Source organism: Podarcis melisellensis (assembly GCF_964234715.1).
Source record: "Podarcis melisellensis genome assembly, chromosome: 8".
Classification (NCBI taxonomy): Eukaryota; Metazoa; Chordata; class Lepidosauria; order Squamata; family Lacertidae; genus Podarcis; species Podarcis melisellensis.
Window position 1 is genome coordinate 41,524,916 of NC_138540.1, and position 24,222 is coordinate 41,549,137.

General features: G+C 47.2%; 1 protein-coding gene across 6 annotated transcripts in view; it reads right to left on the reverse strand.

The window, feature by feature from the left end:
* Window positions 1-7,370: 7,370 nt before the first annotated feature.
* The window catches only part of ACSF3 (acyl-CoA synthetase family member 3), a 62,507-nt gene continuing 45,655 nt past the window's right edge, over window positions 7,371-24,222 (reverse strand). For all 6 annotated transcript variants that reach the window (XR_014170763.1, XM_081920203.1, XM_081920200.1 and 3 more), the window contains 3 exons: window positions 12,737-12,871; window positions 11,897-12,008; window positions 7,371-7,733 (listed from right to left, as the gene is read on the reverse strand). Coding sequence is in view for 5 of the 6 variants with exons in the window: in XM_081920203.1 (XP_081776329.1) it covers window positions 7,616-7,733; window positions 11,897-12,008; window positions 12,737-12,871 (365 nt within the window). In the remaining variant the exon portion in view is untranslated. The remainder of the gene's footprint in view (window positions 7,734-11,896; window positions 12,009-12,736; window positions 12,872-24,222) is intronic.

The following is a 24,222-nucleotide window of genomic DNA, read 5'->3' on the forward strand; positions in this document are numbered from 1 at the left end:
AGGTGTATTTGAGACGTTCTCTTTGGTATAAAAGAGGGACGCGGGTGGCGCTGTGGGTTAAACCTCAGTGCCTAGGACTTGCCAATCGCATGGTCGGCGGTTCGAATCCCCGCGGCGGGGTGCACTCCCGTCGTTCGGTCCCAGCGCCTGCCAACCTAGCAGTTCAAAAGCACCCGCGGGTGCAAGTAGATAAATAGGGACTGCTTACCAGCGGGAAGGTAAACGGCGTTCTGTGTGCTGCACTGGCTCGCCAGATGCAGCTTGTCACGCTGGCCACGTGACCCGGAAGTGTCTGCGGATAGCGCTGGCTCCCAGCCTATAGAGTGAGATGAGCGCACAACCCTAGAGTCTGGCAAGACTGGCCCGTACCTTTTTACCTTTGGTATAAAATGACTGATAAATGTATAGAGTGACCATAATAACTAACTAACTAACTAACTAACTAACTTTGACGTATCGGGTCCCTCTGTACTTTTTAAAAACCAAGCCGCGGTATCCACCCGGATAATAAGGCAGGCGTGATAGAGAATGGCACTGATCTGCTAAGGGGGGAGCGATTTGGGAGGTTGGCATGTTTTTAATTGCTTTTATTGCATGGTGTCACTGAAGACTCCTGCAGGCAGCAGTGAAGTAGACAGATGACTTAATAGCCTGTCGACGTTGCAGTCTAAGGGAAGGGCTGGCTGCATATGATCCGACTGTCAATGGGGCACATGGGTCACAGCTAGAGAGGAGGATGGCAACAAGCAGGAGGGGGGAAGAGGAATGAGCTGGTGGCCAATGGCTACAAGAGTTCATTGGTCATGGCTGCTTCCAAAGGGGCAGCTTCTAGTGCTACCCAGGCTGCAAGTGGAATTGAACTCTACACTAAGGAGAGCACTGTGCTCTGAGTGTAGAGCCCACTATGTTCCATCCACACGGTGTGACATGGGGGTGGGGGGGGCACTTGAGCACATAGTCACCTTCAGCCCTACAACCCTTTTATCACCCCATATATATTTAAATTCCATCTTGCAATAAAATGCTTATATGTTGTTATGAGTTTGCAGGGAAAAGAAGTGGGTCGTTTGTGAGATCCTTCTAACCCCTGGATCCAGCAGGTATTAAAATATAAGCCAGGCTAGCTTCCCGTGTTGAGGAGATTGCCTGGGTGGCGGGCCACTAAGAGAACAAAGGAAGGGGTACTGCGCAAGATAACAAATTAGGGGGCTCTCTCAACTCAGAGATAGTTAGAAGGCAAAATCCAGGGTTCATAGCTGGGTTGAAGTGATGTCATCTAGAAGTAAAGCAGCAAGCTGGAGCAAAGTATGAGAGCCGCATTTGATGTCTGTTTGAATCACGCTTTGGAGTGTTGATGCCGTGAACCCCTCCATCACAGGCTCAAGTTATGTGCATCATATAGATACAAGTGTCTCTGTTGGGCTTCACTTCAAAGGAAACACAAACCCTGAGTAAGTGCCTGGAACCCCAGGAATCTCACACCTCTCAGAGATTGGGTTGGTGTGCAACGATATGTGCGTAGCAGCATATCAATATAGCACCATAACAATATAGTGTTAATTCGTTGTGTTGTGGTGTTACAGAGTTATATAGCACTATAATGCCAGAGTAGAATGTAAATTTAAATTTATTTATATACGGTATGTGTGTGTGTGTGTGTGTGTATGTGTATATACACACACACACACACACACACACACACACACACCATGTACACGCATTCTCTGGTCATAGCAATTTTATCCACACTATTAATGGGGAGATTGGAAAAGGCTTTTAAAAGAGAACTTTTAAATATAAGATTAACATGATGCCCTCATGGTGTTATTTAATTACTAAAGCAAGAAATTGGAGCTAATAACAAAAAAGGTAATAAATGGGGGTCCTAAAAAAATGGTTCCTGTCCCAAAGGTTACACTTAAATCTTTTCTGCTGCTGTGGTAGGTTCACTTTCAGAGCTATAATTTCTAGAGTGGTTTCAAGGCCTCTCCACAGGGAACTCTAGAAACTGTTATCTCAGTGCAGGGAACAGGGGTCTCCTAACAACTCTCAGCTCCCTTAATAAACTTCAGCTCCCATAATTATTTGGGGGAAGCCATGATTGTTTAAAGTGGCACCACAGTGCTTTAAATGTATGGTGTGAATGTGGTCTTCATGTCTGGCCAAGTCCCTCATGTCGTCTGCTCTGGAGTTGGGGAAGCCTTTGGTCCTCCCATTCTTCCTGCCAACTGACTGTGCTGCCTGGGACTGCTGGGAGCTGGAGTCTAGCAACACCAGCAGAGCCACAGACTCTGGCCAGGACTCTCCAGTGCCTCAGGCAAAAGCCTTTCACTCACCTTTTACCTGGCAATGCTGAGGGTTGAATCTAGGGGCTTCTGCAGATGCCCTTCCACCCAGCTACTGCCTTCCCCTACAACAGCAAGCCCAGCTGGACACAGCTGCTGTCCCTTTTGGCACCTCCTACTGCAAGGAGTAGAAATGATAAGCCAGGACAGAGAGAGGAGGGAAGCTCCCTCTCCTTCCTGCTTTAACTACAACACTGTCCCCTCCCCGCCCCACTTGGCACCAGCAACAGTTTCCCACCCAGGCAGGGAGCTCAGGTGCTGAGTTCAAGTGTTCATTGGCAAACGCTGAATGGCCTTTAAAGATCTTGTTTTTCCTCCCTTTCAAAAGAAAGCCCCAAGGAAAACGGCGCAGCCTACCAGCAAGCCCCCTTGGCGGAGCTCACATCCCTCACCCAAGCATGACAGGCAGCTGTTTTACTGTATTTGCTACCTGTGCTCATCCATCAAACCCATCGATCGGGCAACGGCGGAGTTTTATTAATGATCTTGTCAGTGGCCTGGTGCAAGGTGCAGAGGCTTGTCGGGAATGATAGATCACGGAGCGCACCGGCTGCTATTTATTCTCCAGTGACCTTGTCTCTCCCCATTGTTGCTTGCTTAAGAGTTATGAACGCGAGACATGATAATTTGATATTGATCTATATGGTAAGTGAAAAAATTTACTGCGTCGTTGATGTTTTAACCAAGGGGATGGCACGATAGCCCCAGACAGAGCGCTCCTTCCTGGCACCCATGGCTTGGTGATGTGCCCCAATGGGTAAATAGGGGTGGGAGGAGAGGAACTAAGGATGCTTGGTTCCTGACCCCCCCACCTCCCCCATTTTTCACAATAAGCTATATGATGCCGCTGCGATCGGCAGGATCTGTTATAGCTTGGCAACAGAACTGCAACAGAAGTCAAAGGGAAACCAGGGATTCCCCCCCCCCCCCATTTTGGGTTTTTGGGAAAAAAAATGTTGCCTGGGAGAGGGATTCCCTCCCCCCCCCACTTTTAATTATTTTTAAAACTGCCTTCTTCTTGCAGACCATATGCTGCAGCTATGGTTCCAAGATTTTCTCTACAAGCAGAAAAGCTGGAAAGGGGGCTGGAAACAATCTGACATTATCTTTTTCTGCAGAAAGAACCCCAAGAAAATGAATGGTCTCCCCACAGCCCTGGAAGATAATAGGAACAGGGAGGGGTTAGCGTTATGGCAGGGAAGAGGCTAACCTTTGGGGGCCTGGGGGCCACATTCACCATTGGCCAACCCTCAAGGGGCTGCGTGGAAGCACTGGGTGCTTCCAAAAGTGCATGTGGCCCCCTCTCCCTCTCCCCCCCCCCACAGAGCCCCCCCTCTGCTCATAAAATGATCACTCCAATATCTGGCAAAGCAGTGATTATTTGCATTCAGGAGGCTGGGCAGGGCAGATAGGTTTAAACCTGCACCATCCAACACAGCACTCCAATCTGTTTATTTATTGCAGCTCTGCCAAAATCATTAGGGTCTTGGGGTAAAGGGAAGCAGGTGGAAATGAAAGGCATCTGGTTGGCCACTCTAAGAACAGGACTCTGGACTAGATGGGCCATTGGCCTGATCCGGCAGGCTCTTCTTATGTCCTAAAATTTTTTCTCAGAGGCTGGATCAGGTCCCTGGACCAGGAGCTAGCCAACCCTGCTCTATGGACCCTAGAAGAGTGTAGCTACACCCTGATCTAGGTAGGCATGAATGACTGCTGGTGTTGGGGTTGTAAAAGGAATCAGGAGAAATCTATGGAGCAAAATGCGTTTCAATGGCCAGTGTGGTGCAGTGGTTAGAGTGACAGACAATGACCTGGAAGACCATTGTTTGAATCCCTACTCGGCCACGGCAGTCCCTGCCTCTCAGCCTGTCGTACTTCACAGGGTTGTGAAGTACGTAGTCGTACTTCACAGGGTTGTGAAGTACCTACCTAGATCAGGGTGTTAGCTACACCCTAGAAGAGTGTAGCTAACACCCTGATCTAGGTAGGCATGAATGACTGCTGGTGTTGGGGTTGTAAAAGGAATCAGGAGAAATCTATGGAGCAAAATGCGTTTCAATGGCCAGTGTGGTGCAGTGGTTAGAGTGACAGACAATGACCTGGAAGACCATTGTTTGAATCCCTACTCGGCCACGGCAGTCCCTGCCTCTCAGCCTGTCGTACTTCACAGGGTTGTTGTGACAATTACACAAGGAGGGGAAGAACCATGTACAGCACCTTGAGCCTCTTGGAGGACTGAAAATTTCGAATATATATATTTTTAAAGAGCCTCTTGGAGGAAAAAGCTGAGATACAAATGTCATAAATAAAATAAATATTGGCTGTGGTGGGTTGACAGGTGAGGGCTATTGCTCTCATGTCCTGCTTGTGGTTTCTCCTGGAGGCAAAGGCTTGTCTGCTGAGCTCGACTACCTGAAACCTTCAGATTGAACCACAATGGCTGTTCTAAAATTATTTTGCTCTTAAGTGTTTCTGGGTTATCTCAAACCAGAGTCATCCTTTGAAATCTTCCGAGTATGCAGACTGAAGTGGTTTGTGGATTGGCCTTATCTTGGCATGTGCATTAGCTATACTTGAGCAACATTGGCAGGAAGCTCATGTGTGCAGAGCCAGCCACATGGATGAACACTAGCATGAGCAGGTCTAGGCCTGTGGGGTCTCCAGGTTGAATTGACTCACCCTAGGAAGCCTGTTGGGAGCAGCGCAGAGAGGGGGGGGGGAGAGAGGCGTGCCTGGGTTATTAAGAGAGGCTGACATTTATTTGCTCTTCCCTAATGACTATTCCCTCCCCCTACCACCCTGCATCTGTAGCCAAACAGAAGGAGAGTGTGGCAGAGCGTGCAAAAGGACAGATCGCAATTTACGGTGGGTTATTAGCCGTCCTCGCTCTGAGATTACACTCCCCTAATGAAGGACTCTTTTACGGCACCATAAAAATAGAGGGGAAAACCCCTCAAAAAGGAGAGAAAGAGAGAGAGAGAAGAAAAAAGCAGGGAGAGTTGGCTGGAAAATGAAGAGGGGCAGGAGGGGACCAGGGTGCGGAGCAAAGGATGTTTATGTGCATCTGTGATACCTGCCAAATGAGATGTTATTTCATCTGAGATGGAGCCGCATGCAGGTTGAAGGTGAAGCAGATCGAGGACTGATGACAGAAAAGGAGACCAAATGGAAGAGTCTCCCCGTGGGGAACATTTTCAGCTGTAGAAGAATGGGAACTGAGTAAAAGCATTTTAAAGCACATTGGTCAGAGAAGCAGAATCCCCAATGATGCTCATTCCACAGCACACGCGAGAGCTACGATGCTCGTCCTTGTGGAAGCACATGATAGGCAGAGCCACTTAGGTCCTGTCCACACTTCCGCATGTGCCTAGAAAGAACGGGTCTGATAGCTTTCCCCCTTGTTCCACTCCTTTCCAAGGGAAAATCGCTCTTTAGTAATAGATTGGGACAAATGGCAATTGGGGGGAAACCAAAATTTCTGTTTGCTGAGTGCTAAAGAGCTGTTTTCCCCTGAGGAATCAGCCAGAAAAGAGGAAGTGTGGATGAGCCCTCAGAGAGTGCACTTTTGCACTTTGCCCTTTGATTGGCAAAGTGTTGCTGGCGTCCAGAGTGTCTAATTATGAGAATTAGTGCAAATTGAGATGTTGCTTTAAAACAGAAAAGCAAACAAAAGTGGATAGAAAAGAGTTCAGAATTAAGTAGAAACTGCCAATTTCATATGGGGATTCTGCCCCTCCCCCCCGTTAATGTTGCAACACCCGAATTTGTAACACGGAATTTGTAACACGAAAGGTTGCAGCTTGCAGCTTTGTCACTTTGTAACATTCAGTTATGGAAAGCATATGAGCATCAGTACAATGGGCTCTCATAACATTCCAGCTTCCTAAACCAAGTAAGGTTCACAGTCTGAAGTAGGCTGCAATCCTGCACATATTTGCTAAGGTGTAGAAATTGTGTGTGTGTGTGTGGGGGGGTTTGATCTGGTCCCTCATTTGCAGTTCTCAAACTAATACACAAACTGAATTGCAGCTATAGTTCTAAATTCCCACTTCTCTGAATTCTGCAATGCAGTTCTCCATCAAAAAAGAAAATGCGTAAATAAATGCAACCATAAAAAGCATATATTTCGTGGGAAATGTGCAATAAAAAATTGTTTATAGCAGTGAAAACAAAGCACAAAAATGCATATTAGGAAAAACTGTTTTTTAAAAAGTGTGTATATTTGGCAAAATGTGTATATTAGAAATGTGTATGAGCATGTACACATGTTCATGCAGACTTTTAAAATAAAAAACTCAAAATGATGCAGAAATAGGGCAAAGTGAACTTAAGACGGAAAAAACGAAAAACTGAGAGAAACTGAAATTGTTGTCAGATGCATCCACCCCTAATATATTTATTTCTGAGTAAATATGGACAGGGTTGCATTATTAATCTCTTCCAATTGTGCCATACAAGGCAACACTTTCTGGTGGCTGTTGTAGCACAAACGTTACCTGCATTATACACTGGGGGCTTGGGTGGATGCTCAGCCCCACAGGTGAGATTGCTGAGGAGGAGAGAAGGGGTTGATGGAATACACCCTCTTCTGGACTTCAGGATGTGTGTGTGCACACATGTAGGAGGGAGGGAGGGGACAGCAACAATTTTCATTGTCATTCCCTCTTTAGGAACCCAAAAGTATACAAAGAACACCTAAAGATGGGAGTGGAATATGACAGGAGCCACTGGTTTGTTTTTTAGAGTCTAAGCAAGTCCATGTTTGCAGAACAGACAATCAGTTTGCTTGTACATGTAATTGTTCAACTGATGAAACTAGGAGCCTTCTGTGGGTAGGGGTGTGTGCTCTTGGGTGGGGCCCAGAGCTTCTGTTCAAAACGCCTTGAGTTCCCCCAGGCCCTGGAAGGTAAAGCCAGCAATCCTGATTGACATGGGGCTCGAAATTACACCACTGCCAAACCATGAACTCGCTGCAGGAAGAACATATTGCCAGCCAAAAACAAAAAAACCAAAAACAGACTGAGCAAGAAGAAAGCCAGATTTTATGAGACGTTGATTCACAAGTTAAGAAAATAAATTGCAGATCCTGTCCAACCTTACTCATCATGAGATAAGGACTTGTCAAAACACAAGGGTAGCACCGGGGAGTTGGAAAACAGAGCACTCCGTCACACTTTTGGAAAAACCTCACCACGCTGCCCCACATTTCCATGCCAGGGTGTTGTCACGAAGCCTCCCCGTCCTGCGTGACTCCCGCCAGGCGCCCATTGCTAGGCGGAGTAGAAATGCTTGAGAAGCTGCTTCTTGTCCACTTTGCCCATTTGGTTTCGCGGGATCTCCTCCACCACCAGCAGTTCAGAGGGGATGGTGTAAGGTGCCATGAACTCTCTGGGACACACAAGCACATGTTCTGGTTAAGAGACTTCTTCTGCAAATGTCCATCTCCTCTCTACTCCTGCCCAAGCGCTGAATCATGGCTTCCCTTGTGTTACAGAGCTGGACAGGGACACTGGAAGCTGCCTAACAACAAGTCAGACCCTTGATCCATCTAGCTCAGTGTTGTTTACTCTGACTGGCAATGGTTGCCCAGCGTTTCAGTGGTGAATCTCTCCCAGTGCTACCTGGAGATGCTGAGCATTGAGCATGGGACCTCCTGCATGCAAAGCAGTACCTTTCCCACTGAGCTACATCCCTTCTCCAAAATACTCTCAAGGAAAGGACTGTGCACCCCTCGGTATAAGAGTCACCAGATATAAACTATGCAAACATTTGAGCCTGGAAATAAACCAGTGAAGGCTTCCAGTCATTAGAGCAGGGAGACACTGCCCTGTTCAACTTGGGACAGGTGAAGTGCTCATGTTTCTACTTTCCCTCCCTGCAAATATTCCGTATATACTAGAATACAGATCACTGTGTCATGAGGCCTATGGCCCCCTGACCAGAACAAGCAAGGACAGAAGTGTTCAATCTTGAATCAAAACAAGAAGTGGGGCAGATGAAAAGAATGCACTTCTTTGCACAGTGCAAATTCCACTTCTGTCCTAATGGCCACTGGCATAGATGGGCAAAGCAAAGGGTCTCCTATAATAAACGTGTGAGTCTTCAAGGTGCTGCAAGACCTTTTATAGCTTTAAAAGGGGATTAGAGAAGGTCAAGGAGGAGGAGGAGGAAGTCTTTCCGCAGCTGTCAGCCATCATGGCAAATAAGAATTTCCATGTTCAGAGGCAGAGTATCATTGTTGTGGAAGATCAAGGGCTGCTGTTTCTCTCATGCTTGTGAGCTTCCAGAGGAGGACATCTAGCTGACCACTGTAGGAAGCAGAATGCTGGACTAGAAGGCGATTTGGCCTCATCCAGCACAGCCCATGTTAGGCAATCGGTTGTGCCTATTCTGATGGAAGGCTGTCCTTCAATCAGGGGGTTTAGAGCAAGGGTGGCACAGGAGGAGCAGCTGCTTGGAGGGCGTTCTGTACTCACATATTGCTCTGGGTCACCCAGCCATGCACATGGATGCTTAAGGCTGAATAACAACGTACCACAGTGTGTGTGTTTGTGTGTGTGTGTGTGTGTGTGTGTGTGTGTGTGAGAGAGAGAGAGAGAGAGAGAGAGAGAGAGAGAGAGAGAGAGAGAGAGAGAGAGAAAGTGCCCAGACAAAGCACCTCCAAGAAGCAGAATGGATCACTTTTAATGGGTTCTCATCAATCCTTGCAATTAGATATGGCAGGAAGAGCAAATGACAAATTGTCAACATAAGCGCTAAGGAGCCTTGCAAACTCCCGGCCCTCCACACAAGCCCCCCTCCCATGTGCAACCCCCTCCCCCCATTCCTCTTGATCACAGGCATGCATGATGAGAAGGATGCCAAACAAGTTCAGCTTCTTATTAAAGCCCCACCAGGGGACTGTCTGAGCATGAAAGAAAGTCACCTTGCCCACTGCAAAGTGTGCGTGATCATATGCATGTGGGATGCTTTCCCTCACTAGACCGCTGGCTGCAGGGCATGCCCTGCTCTGACGGGTACCTCGTGGGCACAGAGTCTGGAGTGACATGCCAAGCCCGCCCAGCATGTCAGGGCTCTTCTCCTCCCTCAGTGCCTCCGTGGCTTCAAACTATCGATGCCTTTCTGCCATGCGGAGGAGGCCTCAAACTCAGGACCCGCTTGTCACCGGGAGCAGATTGGAGGCGAAAGCCACGAAATGAATCACTCTGAAGAGGGACATGTGTCTCCTGCCAGAGAATGTGGCGGGGGGCGGGGGGACGAAGGGAGGCAAGTGGTGTGGAAGATAAAGAGGAGAGACAGGATGAGCGGCAGTGAAAGAAGCCGGCAGGGGTGTGAGACCCGGGAGGCGGCGTGCGGAGAGAGCGGGCCAAGGACCCTTCCTGAGGTGCTCAAACGCTGTTGCTCCAGAGAGACGCATCGCATTCAGGCTGGATTTCTCCTCTCGCAGCCTGCCCTGCAATCCTGGCTGTGAGGAGACAGGCAGGAAACTGAGGCACAAGGGCAAAGAGGGGAGATGTGCAAGAGGATAGCACTTGTTCCCCTGCTGCCACCACCCTAACAGCTCGAGAAGTGAAGGAAGTTAAAGGCTTGATAACAGCTATGCTGGGCCCTCTGCGATTGACGCGGCTGGTTTTCGGCTTTCGCGCCCTCTTACAGCCTTTATGCAACACACCTTATTCTCCCTGCGCAGCCTGCCGAAGAAGCCTTTGTAACACTGGTATACCATTCCCTCTTCTGGCCATCACTGGGCTGTTCTTTCTATTGAGGAGCTGGGCCTTTATACACGGATAATCTTTGCCTGGGAGGAGGAAGTGGGGCTGTACGTGTTTGGTGGTGATGGGGAACCCACCTCCATAGCACAAGAAGCAGGAAATGACCAATAACCAACACTGCTGGGCTCATAATCAGCTCAACCAGTTTCCAGGGCCACACTTTCAGATGCCACATATACCAGTTCCTAGGAGAACGCTAACGTGGGCATGGTGTAGTGAGCACCCCAGGTTGGTTGCAGCGTAACTATGGGAATGTAGGAACCTCATTTACATTGTTCGTCTGGCTCAGCACTGTCTACACTGACTGTCGGTGGGTCTCTAGCATTTCATAGAGAAGACGTCCTTCTGCATACAAAGCACATGCTCTGCCACTGAGCTACCGTCCTTCCCTAGGGAAGCAGAAGGCTAAACTAGATGGGCTTTTAGTATGACCCTTTAGGGGTCTATTTTGTTATGTAAAAAAAAAATGTATGGGTGCTGTGCAAGTGCCCAGCTAGCCTCTCAAGTGTTATGCGAGGAAACTGGCATGCAGGCAGGGGAGTGAGAGGCCAGGGCTCAAGGCCTCCACACCTCCGGATTTCTTTGTGAGTTTTCTTTGCTGTTTATTCAGAGCAACAGAGGGTAGCAAGAGTATTCCTCACATTTGCTAAATTGCAAACCTCCCACTGTGATTTTTGCAAATCCTGGGGACTGTTTAATTGGGCAGCTGTGCAGCCCTGGATGAAACAAGAATGCCTGTGGTTTGTGAATAGCACCAGTTTCACATACCCTCTAAAAAAGCATCCAATATGTTTTTGGGAGTGGGGGGTGGAGCAGCCACCTGGGACAAGGGAACCCTTATTCAATTTGTATTAGTTGAACTGATGAAAAATTGTCTGTGTGTGTATATGTATTCTGCTTCTATCATTTCAGCACACCTTGGAGACTAGCTCTCTAATTTAGGCCCAGCTTGGTAGCAGGGGAGGGCAAGAAAGCACATAGGAATACCATTGCACAAAAAAATCTAGAGCCATGTTTGTAGCCTCATGAGTCAGAAAGAATTAACTGTGTTGTTCCAGACCCATTAGCCTAGAGGGAAGTAGCAATAGATAGTCCAACAGCAGCCCAGCCTATACTTGAATAACATATACAGACTAAATAGCTAGGATGCAACCAGCAGCTTTATAGAACCAAGTGGACCCCTATTGGCTCCTGGTGTCACCTGACCCCCTCTACTAAACAGTGATAGCTGCAATGCCACCCTCTGGTCAGTGATGGCATTAAACTGCAACAGAGGACAACTGTCCCCTCTTGGCTAGATAATCGAAACACAGACTTCTACAACCAGATGAAAGTCTGATGTTCTGGACTACAACTCCTATTAGCTTCAGCCAGCAGAGTCATGGTCTTGCTGGCTGGAGCTGATGGGAATTATAGTACAAGATATCCAGCGGTCACCAGGTTGGAGAAGGCTGAAGTAGGAAATTCACATTGGAGTAAAGTAGAGAAATGAATGGCATTCTACCAGGATATTTACTTTTTCATTTACCTGCTGAATATATTTTCATTCTTACCGTAGGAAAAATATCATAAATGTTGGGAAGTTTGGAAACCAGCTTGTAAATGACCTTAGTTTGTACCCACTGGTTTGGCTACTGTTCATCCTGCATTTATTCATTTTACTTATTTAATATATTTATACCCCGCCTTTCTCCCAAGTAAGTATTCAACTGGAATAGACAATGGCCTGCCCTATACCTTCCCATGACACCCCATACCCAGTGGGTGCTGCCATGTTACCTTGCCCATTCCTTCAGGTCCGTGAGAGACAGTGCCTGGCCCTCATGCAGCCTGACCACAGCGCTGATCTTCTGACCCCACGTCATGTCTGGGGCACCAATCACAGCCACATCTGGAGAGGGGGAAAATGTGAAAGAGTCACACAGGGAAGGTGGGAGGAACTCCCTCCTACAAGAAATTCACCTGGCTCTGCCTTTACTTTGTCCAAGCTTATTATTTGGTCTCTGTGTTAAACTTGGTGCCTGTTTCAGTTTGGTGGGCAGGCTGCTAAAACTGTTTTAACTTGAGATGACTTATTTAATTTATTCATTATGCTATTATTTATTTCATAAAATTTATATACCACTTGATAGTAAAAAATCAAGGAAGCTTTACAATCCTACTTTAAAACATAGTAAAATTACTTATTTGCAATAGCTGTACTAGTTTCTCTCTCGTTCTTTAAACGCTCTGCAATTGTTTTATATTTTGCCTTAACTACACCTCGTTAGCTGCCCTGAGTGCCATTTATGGGAGAATATGTCTCAGGTTCAGGTCCTGATGTCTTCAGGTAGGGCTGGGAAGGACCACCTAAAACCACAGAGAGCCACTGCCAGATACTGTTTACGATCCTCCAAACTGTCTTTCTCAGTATACAGGGCAGTTTCGTTTGAGATGGTGGGAGAGAGAGAGAGATTGGGTGTGTGTGTGCAAGTGAAGGAGGGTGGGTGGGTTTACCTGGGATGTGGAATGCCATTGGGGGACCTGTCAGACCTTGCTGCGCTTTGTAAAGCACTAAGTACATGAACTGAACTATGTTAGCAAATCAATAAATAGCTGCAGGGCGGGGCTAGGCTTTACCAGCAATGCTGGGGTGGGCCAGCAGGTGGCGCTCGACTTCCAGGGCACTGATTTTGTAGCCGCCGCTTTTGATGATGTCAACTGAGGTCCGTCCTCTGATCCAGTAGGTGCCCTCCTTATACACAGCGGTGTCACCTGGAAAAAGAAAGGAGCTGGTAAGACGAGGCAGGCGACATTTCTAGGGGCGGAACAGCAGACTGGAGATCGACATCTAGAAGCCACTAATAAGGAAAGAGGAAGAGGTGTGGCAATGATGGCAGAGAAGGCAAAGACAAGAGGCAATGGCTAGTGAGGGAGCTAATAGGATGAAAAAAGGAGGGACAAAAATAAGAACGAATTGATGTTGTGCCTCTAATATATGAAAAGCATTTTAATACCAATTAAAAACAATGCACGTCCATGACAATGCACATACAATATTTGACTTACTATTTGCTGTACTATAGTTATTTGTTCTGACCAATGAGGGAGACCTCGAGTGAAAGATATTTGGCTATGGTAAACATTGCTAACTTATTGGTCCCATTTGTTTTCATTCTCTTATTTTATGACAGATTATGAGCCATACCTAGCAGTTTGTGGACACCTGGCTGTTCTAATTTAGAAACTTTTTTTTTTATAGCAGCTGCTGATCCATACCAGCAGGATGCCAGCACAATCACCAAGGAAGACATCACTTGCCAACTCTAGGGCCTGAGATGGTTGCATTGGGGAAATGTGCTCTTTAGGTACTTGGGTCTCAAGCCACAGGACTTTACACACTAGAACTAGCACCTTGAATTGAGGTTGGTAGCTCAATAGCATCCAGTGCAGCAGCTTCAGAACCAGTGTGACACATGGGACCTCCATGCTCACAGACAATATGCCACTGAGCACTTTCATGGCTTGCCTGTTGGGCTTCTTGGAAGAATCTGGTTGGGTTGGCTGCTGTGGCAAACAGGATGCTGGACTAGATGGATCTTAGGGGTCTCATCTAAAACGGATTGGTTAGATTGGATGAGCCTGACCAAAGGCTTACCATTGTCCTTTCCACCATGAGGGAGTCCACCCTGGCCATGACCAGGTTTCCTTTTGTGGCTTGTCTCCCAGATCCTTCTGCCCTCTCTCTCACTTACCCTCCCTCACATCCTCCAGGGCTCTGGGAAGCTGCAGCCTCCTAGGCAAGAGAAGCACAAGCCCCTCTCTTGCCTGTGCCACCCACTGCCATTCTGAAATGTCAGCTGAACACAAGGCTGTTCTCTGAAACATCAGCCCAACATAGATAGGGAGGGTCTGCCCTCTGCGGACTGGTCATAATGGTCCTCTTGCCTCAGCCCACAACTGGCTACAGCTTGTTGGCATTCGAGGTATGAGGTAGCAGAGAGAAATGGGATGAACTCACTAGGGCCAAATCTGCATCAGTTCAAGCATCACCATGAAATGTCACCATTTCAAACAGTCATGGGATCCCCCCCCCCAAGAATTCCAGGAGGTGTGCTTTGTTACGGGTGCTGTTAGGGGCCCCTGCCACCCCTTCCCCAGCTACAATTCCCAGAGTGGTTTAACAATCAATCTCTCTTCATAGAGAATTCTGGGAACTGTAGCTCTTGAAGGGGAACAGGGGTTTCCTTACAATTCTCTGCACGCTCAACAAACCACAGCTCCCAGAATTCTTTGGGGGAAGCCATAGCTGTTTAAGGTAGTACAGTGGTACCTTGGGTTAAGTACTTAATTCGTTCCGGAGGTCCGTTCTTAACCTGAAACTGTTTTTAACTTGAAGCACCACCTTAGTTAATGGGGCCTCCCGCTGCCGCACGATTTCTGTTCTCATCATGAAGCAAAGTTCTTAACCCGAGGTACTATTTCTGGGTTAGTGGTGTCTGTAACCTGAAGCGTCTGTAACCTGAAGCGTATGTAAGCCGAGGTACCACTGTATCATAATGCTTCAAATGTATGGTGTGGATGTGGTCTAAAACTCTAAATTGCCTTATACTGAGTTGTATCACTGGTTCATTTCACTCAGTATTATTTGACTGGCAGGGGCATTCCAGAGTCTCAGGCAGAATTCCTTCCCTGCCTTCCACTGCTTCCTCTGGAACTAAACCGGCTATCAGGAAAAGCTCCCAGAGCACATAGCTGCGCTTCTCTCTGCTGGTGCTCCTGTGGCAGCTCATTCAGAGCGCTCACTGCTGGCTTCATAGAATCATAGAGTTGGAAGAGACCACAAGGGCCATCGTGTCCAACCCCCTGCCAAGCAGGAAATACCATCAGAGCACTCCTGACATATGGCTGTCAAGCCTCTGCTTAAAGACCTCCAAAGAAGGAGACTCCATCACACTCCTTAGCAGCAAATTCCACTGTCGAATTTGGCAGCAAATTCCACTGTCGAACAGCTCAGTTGGCCGTCCCTGACTTACGTCATAGTGCCATCATGGCTGCAGGAATAAAATGGGTCTTCCTTTTACTAACCTGATGGTAAACACATTTAAACACATTTATTTACACCATTTTGTTGTAAAAAAGGACTAGTATTTCTCTCTACATAGTAAAAATGTAGTGCCTCATCACAATCCTGGATTTGCATGAAGTCAGGACAGTAAAAAGGAGCACAAGAGAAGGCTGGTTTCACAAGAGCAGTTACCATGGTATAGGAACAAGAGAGAAGGGACACTGAAATGGGGTAAGTGTTGGCTTCCTTCTCCCTGGGTGGGGGAAAGGACCTGCCATGTAATTGATGTGCAGGACAAAAAGGGATTGGATTGTGCTCATCTCCCCCTCATTATCTTAAGGGGAAGGAAGCTGTGGATGCAGCAGTGTTTCCAGAGTGGCTGTTTTAAAATTCTTGCAGGTTTTATTAAGAGTGCCTGAGATGGAATTTGCATATGAAAATGCAGAGGTGTCAAGTAGTGTAGCTTTGTGAAGGAGAGGTGTAGAGATGGCAAGCGAAATCTTCTTCCAAGGAAGGGTTGGGGAGGAGTACTTTCCAACATCTTTCTATGCAAGGCCCTAGACAATTACAACAGAAATAGCATCTAAGCACTTGTAGCGATCTCTGTTTTTATGAAGGCCTCCCAGAACAGAAGCTTCAACAGTGAGGTTGTGTAGTGAAGGTACTGGGGGATATTTAGTTCAATCCTCCTATTGAACTGCAGCGTTCGGTTAATTGCTTTGATCTTATTACTGGACTGAGCATAGCTGTGCAGATGCACCCCTGCACCTCTTCATTCTCCCCCAGTGATGCTACATTTCACAGGTCTCTTGTCATTACACTGGTGACATGCCTCTTTGAATTTTTTACACCTGAAAATTTGTGGGTTGCTTTTTTAAAATCAAAACAAGAGAGGGAAAGGGCTGGTGGCTTCTACATGATCATAGTAAAAGGCTCAATAGTGCCTAATGAATCCCCTCTTTTTTACCTAGTTCCTTGACTAGGTGCACTCCACATACACCTGCTATATTCTGTCAAAAATATTCCTAGATGTACCAAGCTGCAACAAGCTGTGCAACTGAAGAAGTCACAAAGATTCCAGTGCAGGCCTGTGATATCATTGAAAGCAGATGTGATCTGCTGTTGCAACTTCTTTCCTTTAGAAACAGCAACTGCTTTGAAAAGGGCTCCCCTCTCTGTTTTTTTGCACCTTCCACTCTAGGCTCCAAAGTGTTGGGCGGTAGGAGCTTCCCTGGAAGCGAGAATTCCAGGTCCCTCTTCGACTTCTGAGAACGTCTTCCTTTGCTTGACAGACTCTCCCAGGGAATTCCCAGCTGTCAGACTCTTTCAGTAGCACAGAGATCATTCACTTTGAGCAGGTACAGACAGAATGAGGCATCTTCCCTGCTGGATTCCTTTGCAGAGGCCTGCTACTTGGAGAGCTCCCTTGCTCTCTGAACTTGCATGTTGACAGGATAAGGTTGGGCGTTTCAGCACAGAGACATCTCCCTTCCCACCCCCACCCCCTTTGGGGAAGGTCTCCTCTGAAGCAATCAGAAGCAGAAGCAGATCTCTGTGCTCCTCTGGTGGCTTTCATCAGAGAGATATTGAAATTATCCCGCAAATGCAACTAATTAGTCTGAGAGGGGAACAGCTGGAGGGGCAGCTCGTGGAGGATGTGATGGGTGGAGAACAGACTCCTCAAGTCTTTCATGGCACCAAATGAAGGGCATCCAGCGGTGTGCAAGATGCTTTGAACTGGAGAAACATTCTGGTTCTGTTGGCGGGTAGAGGTGGGGGAGGAGAAAGGGTTGTTCCTTTTGTCTTTGCCACCTCAAGCACCTGCCTGGGGGCAATGGTGGCTAGTGCCCACTGGGACTGGCAGGGCAGAAGACGGGGAAACCAACAGTCAGAGGAACCAAAGAGGCTGCAACAATTAATTCTAGTTTTCTCCTCCTCCCTGTGGAATTCTAAAAAATGGCAATACTGAGACCAAGGAGGAGGAAGTTGATGGGCACTTGGGCACTGCCATCCCCTGGACTGGTTGGAAGAAAGTAAGAAGGCAGGCAGGTGGGGCAGGTTGAGGTCAAAGGGGCAGTGACCATTCATCCAAATGGATCAGCCTCCAGTGAAGAGCAAACCATTGACAGCAGGACAGTGCTCCAAAAGGGATCCTTTGCCAGGGGTTATGCCAGCCTCCTGCTGGACTTGACAACAGCCACGGCTGAAAACTGCCCCAGGAGATGTTAGTGCCACACTCTGAAAATTCCAGTGCAAGGGCAGAGTCTCAGGGCTCACATATAGCACAGAGAGAGCAGCAAAGCCCTTGGATAAAAGGCACTCTGTACAAAAGGAGGCTCATGGAGAACAGGTGCGGGAGGGGATGCAGAATGACAAACAATTAGAGGGAAGGAGTAAGAGATTAATGATGGGATGGGAATCGCTTGTCCCCACAACAGCCATGCGAGGTGCAGAGTTTATGGCATGCAAGGGTCTGTGATGTGTGTACGTGTGTGTTACGGACATAAACCTCCCCACACTCCCCAAATGAAAGCTGCATCAATAGTTCCCCATCTGCTCACATATATCACACACTTCATTCCAGTTTATTAGCCGGAATAAATCATAAATATTTCATTATACATCAACGGTGCTCGACTCTGGGAAGGCACAATCCATCACCCCGATGCTCCCCGCGACCCGCCACCGCGCATTAAGCTTTCCAGTCTATTAAACAAGATTGATACAGTGTGCTGGGATGGACTGAGGGAATGTATTTATAGCACACTGGGGGAAAGGGAGGGCACCGAGAGCACGCAAGCAGCCTGGACAAGATGAAGCTCCCCTCAATGGTACGTGGGCCACGCAGCTGCAGGAGAAAGTGCAGCATCCATCAGGGGCCGAGTCTCCCAGGCACTCGTGAATGATTGCATCAGCCTGGTTTTCTCTAGTGCCATGTTAATTAAATTGTGGGGCACGCCGGACACCCCCCTGACCTGTCATGAGGCTGTCACCTCATGCTAAGAGAGAATATGGAAAAGAATTGGGGAGGGAGGGAGAACCCAGTGGACTTTCCCTCTCCCAGTCCAACAGATGTCTGGTCAACTTTTCCATCAAACAAAAGCCTTCCAGATTTTGTAACAATAATTTGAAATGAAATTGGTCCTATAGCAGGGAGGTTCTTCCTTGCATTTAATCTCCTTAGGGTTCAGAAAGCAACATCTTATTTATCAGTGGACAATGTGAACAGCCATAAGTAAATATGTAGGGCTCTGCTGGGTCAGCCAAAGTCTCCATTACTCTGTTCTCCAAGTGGCCACCCAGATGCCCACGAGAAGCCTGCAAGCAGGATGTGAGATGCAACACTATATCTCACCGGAGCGTGTTCCATATTTTACTGTGTGCTTTGTGAATAAGTCTTCCACCAGCAGCTTCTGATCCACAACCCTCTTGAGTATCCATGAGAAGTTTTTGCCTATGTCCTCTTTTGCCCTCCTCCAGTACCCCAGTTGAACTGTAACTTGAAATAAGACCCAGCAAGCCAAAAATGGAACCAATGTTCACTGTGTCAAAAGCAGGGGACCATATGATGTTGCATCTCCTGTTCGTGTGCATTCAAGTCCCGAGTTAAAATCCAAAATAAGTGAAGAGGAAGAGGGAAGAGAAAAACTGACAGATCTCTGCAGGTGACAACTATGCCTCAGAATAAGAAATTATATAACTCATCAATTTGCAAATCTCCAGACCTCTGCAGGTGACACAATGCCTCAGACTAAGAAATTATACACCACTCATAAATTCACCAAGATCCATTTTAATACTAATCAGACTTCTTTGCTGTCCCCTGACTATCTCTGGGGCAGATTTTCACTCCCCTGGTGGTTCAAATCTCCCTTCTAATTGCTTAATGTACATTTCTTTTAAGATTAAATAACTTACTCCCACTCCTGTTCACAGTTCACCTCTACCCCTAATATGTCCAACTATGGATCCCCATCATAATTCCCGGCTCTGGGTGGATGACACAGTTTATATTTCATTTATGCAGGGCCAAATGTTTGCTGTAGAAGACAAAGAACCAGTGTGGTATCTGCTTGGAGGGCTTGCCTATATTGCTGGACATGTCAGGGAAGAGAGAAGTGAGTTGGCAGGGAAGGAGATAAAAAAAAAAATCAGGAAAGGCTTAGCTAGGCAAGCAAGTCTTCAGGGAGAGGGATGTAACTGAACTGGGAGTGCAGGGAAAACGAGAGATGGGGAATCCAGTTTCTTAAGAATTTGAACAACAACAACTACTTCTTCTTCTTCTTCTTCTTCTTCTTCTTCTTCTTCTTCTTCGTCTTCGTCTTCGTCTTCGTCTTCTTCTTCTTCGCAACCAATATCCGAGTCCTTCTTTAATAAAATTAACTCTGAGATTACTGTATGGAGGCAGAAAGATTCCTACATGCCCCAAGGAATGCAGCTCATTTTCAGTAACACCACACTGAGAAAACAGCCAGTGTTACCAACTGGGGCTCTGATTCCTTCCTCCTTGAGGAGAAAAAGAAAAACTCTCAGGAGAGGATTTGACTTTCCAAATAATTCCTGATACCCCTATTCTCTTCTGAACTCTCGTCACCAGGAAGGACCATGAGGCCAGCCCCATTTTGGCCTGCATTCTGTCCTCAGATTCCTGCTCCAAATTCACCACCACGCCACAGTCAAAGACTCCCAGAGCAAACAAGGTCCCTTTAAAGGTAAAAGCCTCATTCATTGTGGCAACAGAGCCAACACCCTGAAAGAAGCCAAAACCCTACTCAAGGCTCAGTCAGAGGAGACTAATTGCTGGAGCAACATTCAAATATAGCTTGACTAGCTTCTAGTCCAAACTCCACTTGGAACTCTCCATGGTGCTGACTGTCTCCCTGCTCTGCATATCTTAGACAAAGGGGTTCCCAGCTGTTGTCTGCCGAGGCGTCCATGAGGGTAGTCTGTATACACCAGACTGTGGGTGGATTTGTCTCCTAGCTGCATCCCACCTGAGCAGCAGGCACTGCTGCCTGAAACAAAACACACTGTAAGGAAAGTTTGGCTTGAGGTGGCTGCTAGAGATTCCCTCTGCATCTCTTCTTATAGACTCTTGGTGTCTTCTGGATTCCTACTGCTGCAACGATTAATAAAGCATCAAAGGCTTCTGTGGGGAAAGGAGACAGCACAAAAGGACAGTCCAAACCTTCCTCAAAACCTTGCCATCTGCTTATTATCTATTAATACTTATAAAGAACTTGATTCTCCATTGTAGTTGTCCATCTTCTCCTAGTATCTAGGTTTCACCCTGCTGAGACTCATCTGTGGCCAGCAGGCTGCACAGAAGACACAGCCAATCACAGTAACAACAGCTTCCCCCAGGTTTTAGAGGAACCAGGTAGGATTATCAGATAGGAGTGGGCATATTTTTTTCCTTTCCTTGCGGTGTGGGTGTGGGGGGTGCATGTCACCTTTCTATAGGCAATGAGATACTGAATACCAATCACAGTTGGCAGGTGAGACAGTAAGGCCTGTAGGTTTATTATGTATTCATTTTAAAAAATAAACATAATTTATTTTTTATAAATTATGGGGGCACTCAGAGGAGAAGATGGTGAAATACAAACAGGGGACACAGAAAGGGCTGAACTCCTCAATGCCTTCTTTGCCTCAGTCTTCTCCGATAAAGAAAACAAAGCCCGACCTGAAGAATTTGGAGCAAATGATTCAGCGGAGGAAACACAGCCCAGAATAACTAAGGAGATAGTACAAGAATACTTGGCTAGTTTAGATGTATTCAAGTCTCCAGGGCCAGATGAACTGCATCCAAGAGTATTAAAAGAACTGGCAGATGTGATCTCAGAACCACTGGCAGTCATCTTTGAGAATTCCTGGAGAACAGGCGAAGTCCCAGCAGACTGGAGGAGGGCAAATGTTGTCCCTATTTTCTGGAGCAGATCATTAAGCAAACAGTCTGTGAGCACCTAGAAAGGAATGCTGTGATCACCAATAGTCAGCATGGATTTCTGAAAAATAAGTCATGTCAGAGTACATGTGAAAAGGATCTAGGAGTCTTGGTTGACCACAAACTTGACATGAGCCAACAGCCAACAGTGTGACGAGGCAGCTAAAAAAGCCAATGCAATTCTGGGCTGCATCAATAGGAGTATAGCATCTAGATCAAGGGAAGTAATAGTACCACTGTATTCTGCTCTTGTCAGACCTCACCTGGAGTACTGTGTCCAGTTCTGGATTTGATATCCCGCCTTTCACTCCCTTTAAGGAGTCTCAAAGCGGCTAACATTCTCCTTTCCCTTCCTCCCCCACAACAAACACTCTGTGAGGTGAGTGGGGCTGAGAGACTTCAAGGAAGTGTGACTAGCCCAAGGTCACCCAGCAGCTGCAGGTGGAGGAGCGGAGACGCGAACCCGGTTCCCCAGATTATGTGACTACCGCTCTTAACCACTACACCACACTGGCTTCTGGGCACCACAGTTCAAGAAGGACACTGTCAAACTGGAACGTGTCCAGAGGAGGGCAACCAAAATGGTCAAAGGCCTGGAAACGATGCCTTATGAGGAATGGCTAAGGGAGCTGGGCATGTTTAGCCTGGAGAAGAGGAGGTTAGGGGGTGATATGATAGCCATGTTCAAATATATAAAAGGATGTCACATAGAGGAGGGAGAAAGGTTTTTTTCTGCTGCTCCAGAGAAGTGGACACGGAGCAATGGATCCAAACTACAAGAAAGAAGATTCCACCTAAACATTAGGAAGAACTTCCTGACAGTAAGAGCTGTTCGACAGTGGAATTTGCTGCCAAGGAGTGTGGTGGAGTCTCCTTCTTTGGAGGTCTTTAAGCAGAGGCTTGACAACCATATGTCAGGAGTGCTCTGATGGTGTTTCCTGCTTGGCAGGGGGTTGGACTCGATGGCCCTTGTGGTCTCTTCCAACTCTATGATTCTATGATTCTATAATAAAAATCTTGAGGCCAAAGATGGGGAAAGATGTTTTTGGACAGAAAAAAGAGACATCTTTGACATATGTCCTGGTCACAGTTTTTCATTTATGAGCTCTATCTAATAAAAAAAGCTGTGACTGTATTTTAAACCCAAAGGCTGGTGTCCACCTCTTCTATGCCAACCGTATATATTTATGAGTGCCCTGTTTTTCCTTCCATTTATCACACTCTCCATGAGGAGAAGCTGTGCTCTGCTGCCCTCCCTGGATGTCATCACTCCGTGGCCAGGAGAGAAGGAGTTAACCAGGGAAGCGGATCTCAGAAGCTCTCGCAATGGAGGGCCCTGGAGCACGCAGCATCCTGCCTGCCTGCAATGGAATTCTTGTCATGCTCCGAACTCCGTGAGTTTGTTTGTATTCTGTGCACAGCAGCACAGAGCCTGCTGTCGGAGTCATGCTGCGAGAAAGGGCAAAGCCCTGCCGAGATGAAAGAATGCGAGGCGCTGGTAGAGCCTCCCCTGGCATTTACACCTTTAAAAAAGAACAACAGAAAGACAGAAAAGGAAACCCACTCAAGGGCTTTTTTTTTTTTTGCAGAGAACTCTGCTAATAAGCTCTTCCTCAACAAGAGGCAGGATGGAGGCAAGCCAGGAGTTCTGGGAGAGGCTGCAGAGGAGCTCTCCCTCACACACCTGCTTCAGGTACCTAGAAGGCAGGAGCCTCGGCAAAGGGAGCCTTCCATTGACGGATGCCAAGCCACTCACTCCTACATCTCCATTTGGCTACTAACCACTAATAGTGCTGTTGAGGGACCTGCATGGCAAGCTCCCTGCACTCCCTGGGTTTGGGCACACAAAAGTCAAGCTGGTAATTGAGGAAGTGGGCAAAGCAAGAAGTGCCTGCCTTGAAGCACAGGTGGTTTTTCATAATGTGCCAGAGCCTTGATTCCTTGTTGTGCAGATCTTAATGGGCCTGTTGTCACCTCTCCCTGCAGGCAGAAAGGACAGATCAGTCACGGGAATGTGCAGAAATCTCAGGTGTGTGTGTAGACTGCAGGCCTTAAAATTAGATCAGGTGCAAATCTGGTATCCTAAAAGGATGGGCCTCCAAAGGGCTGTACCTGCACTGGGTGTTTAATGCACCCCCATTGTTCAGCCCGGACACTGAGGTCCTCCTCCAAGGTTCTTCTGTGGGTTCCCTCACTGTGAGAAGTGAATTTACAGGGAACCAGGCAGAGGGCCTTCTCAGTAGTTGCACCTTCCCTACATATAAGCAACTATCTCAGTAGTGGCACCCTCCCTACATATAAGCAACTATCTGACTTTTAGAAGAGATCTGAAGGCAGCCCTGTTTAGGGAAGTTTTTTTAATGTTTACGGTGTTTTTACTATTCTGCTGGGAACCGCCAAGAGTGGTTGAGGAAACCAGCCAGATGGGTGGGGTATAAATAGTAAAATTATTATTTTTATTCTTAAGCGAGAGCTGACTGAACTGCCAACTACCCAACCCTCCTAGGAATGCTACATGGTGATTTGTCTCTTAGCTGTAGGGCAAAATATTTTACAATCCATCTCTCCACCCCCCCCCCATTAAGCCATATCCATCCATAGAGGGACATAGCCCTCTCTTCAGACTAGCTGTTGCTCCCAGCAGCATACTGCCTCTAAACATGGTTCCACATGGTGAACTCATTCTCTGAAAGAAGCCTTATGCAGTCAAGATACAAGCACAAAAAGATTTACAGAAGTACATTTTTTTGGGCGGTGGGGTTCTCTAAGGAGAGGTGGGTAGGAGACGCAAAACAGCCCAGGCCTGAACATACACAGGGCCATGGAATGCTGGCTTGACTTTTAGAACTGAAGGAAAGGAAGACTGAAAACAAGCAATGAGATGGAACGGAATGGAATATTCTGAAAGAAGACATGGCTGGCTGGCTGGCTAGCATGCTGAAAAGGAGTACTTTGCACTGCAACATTTTGTTGCATGTCCCCCTTATGATGACTAACAGCCACCAAGAGATCCATCCTCTATTAATTTGTCTAATTCCCTTCAGAGCCACCCAAGCCAGTGGACAAGACCACATTTTGTGGCAGTGAGTTCCGTAAGTTAATTATGCAATG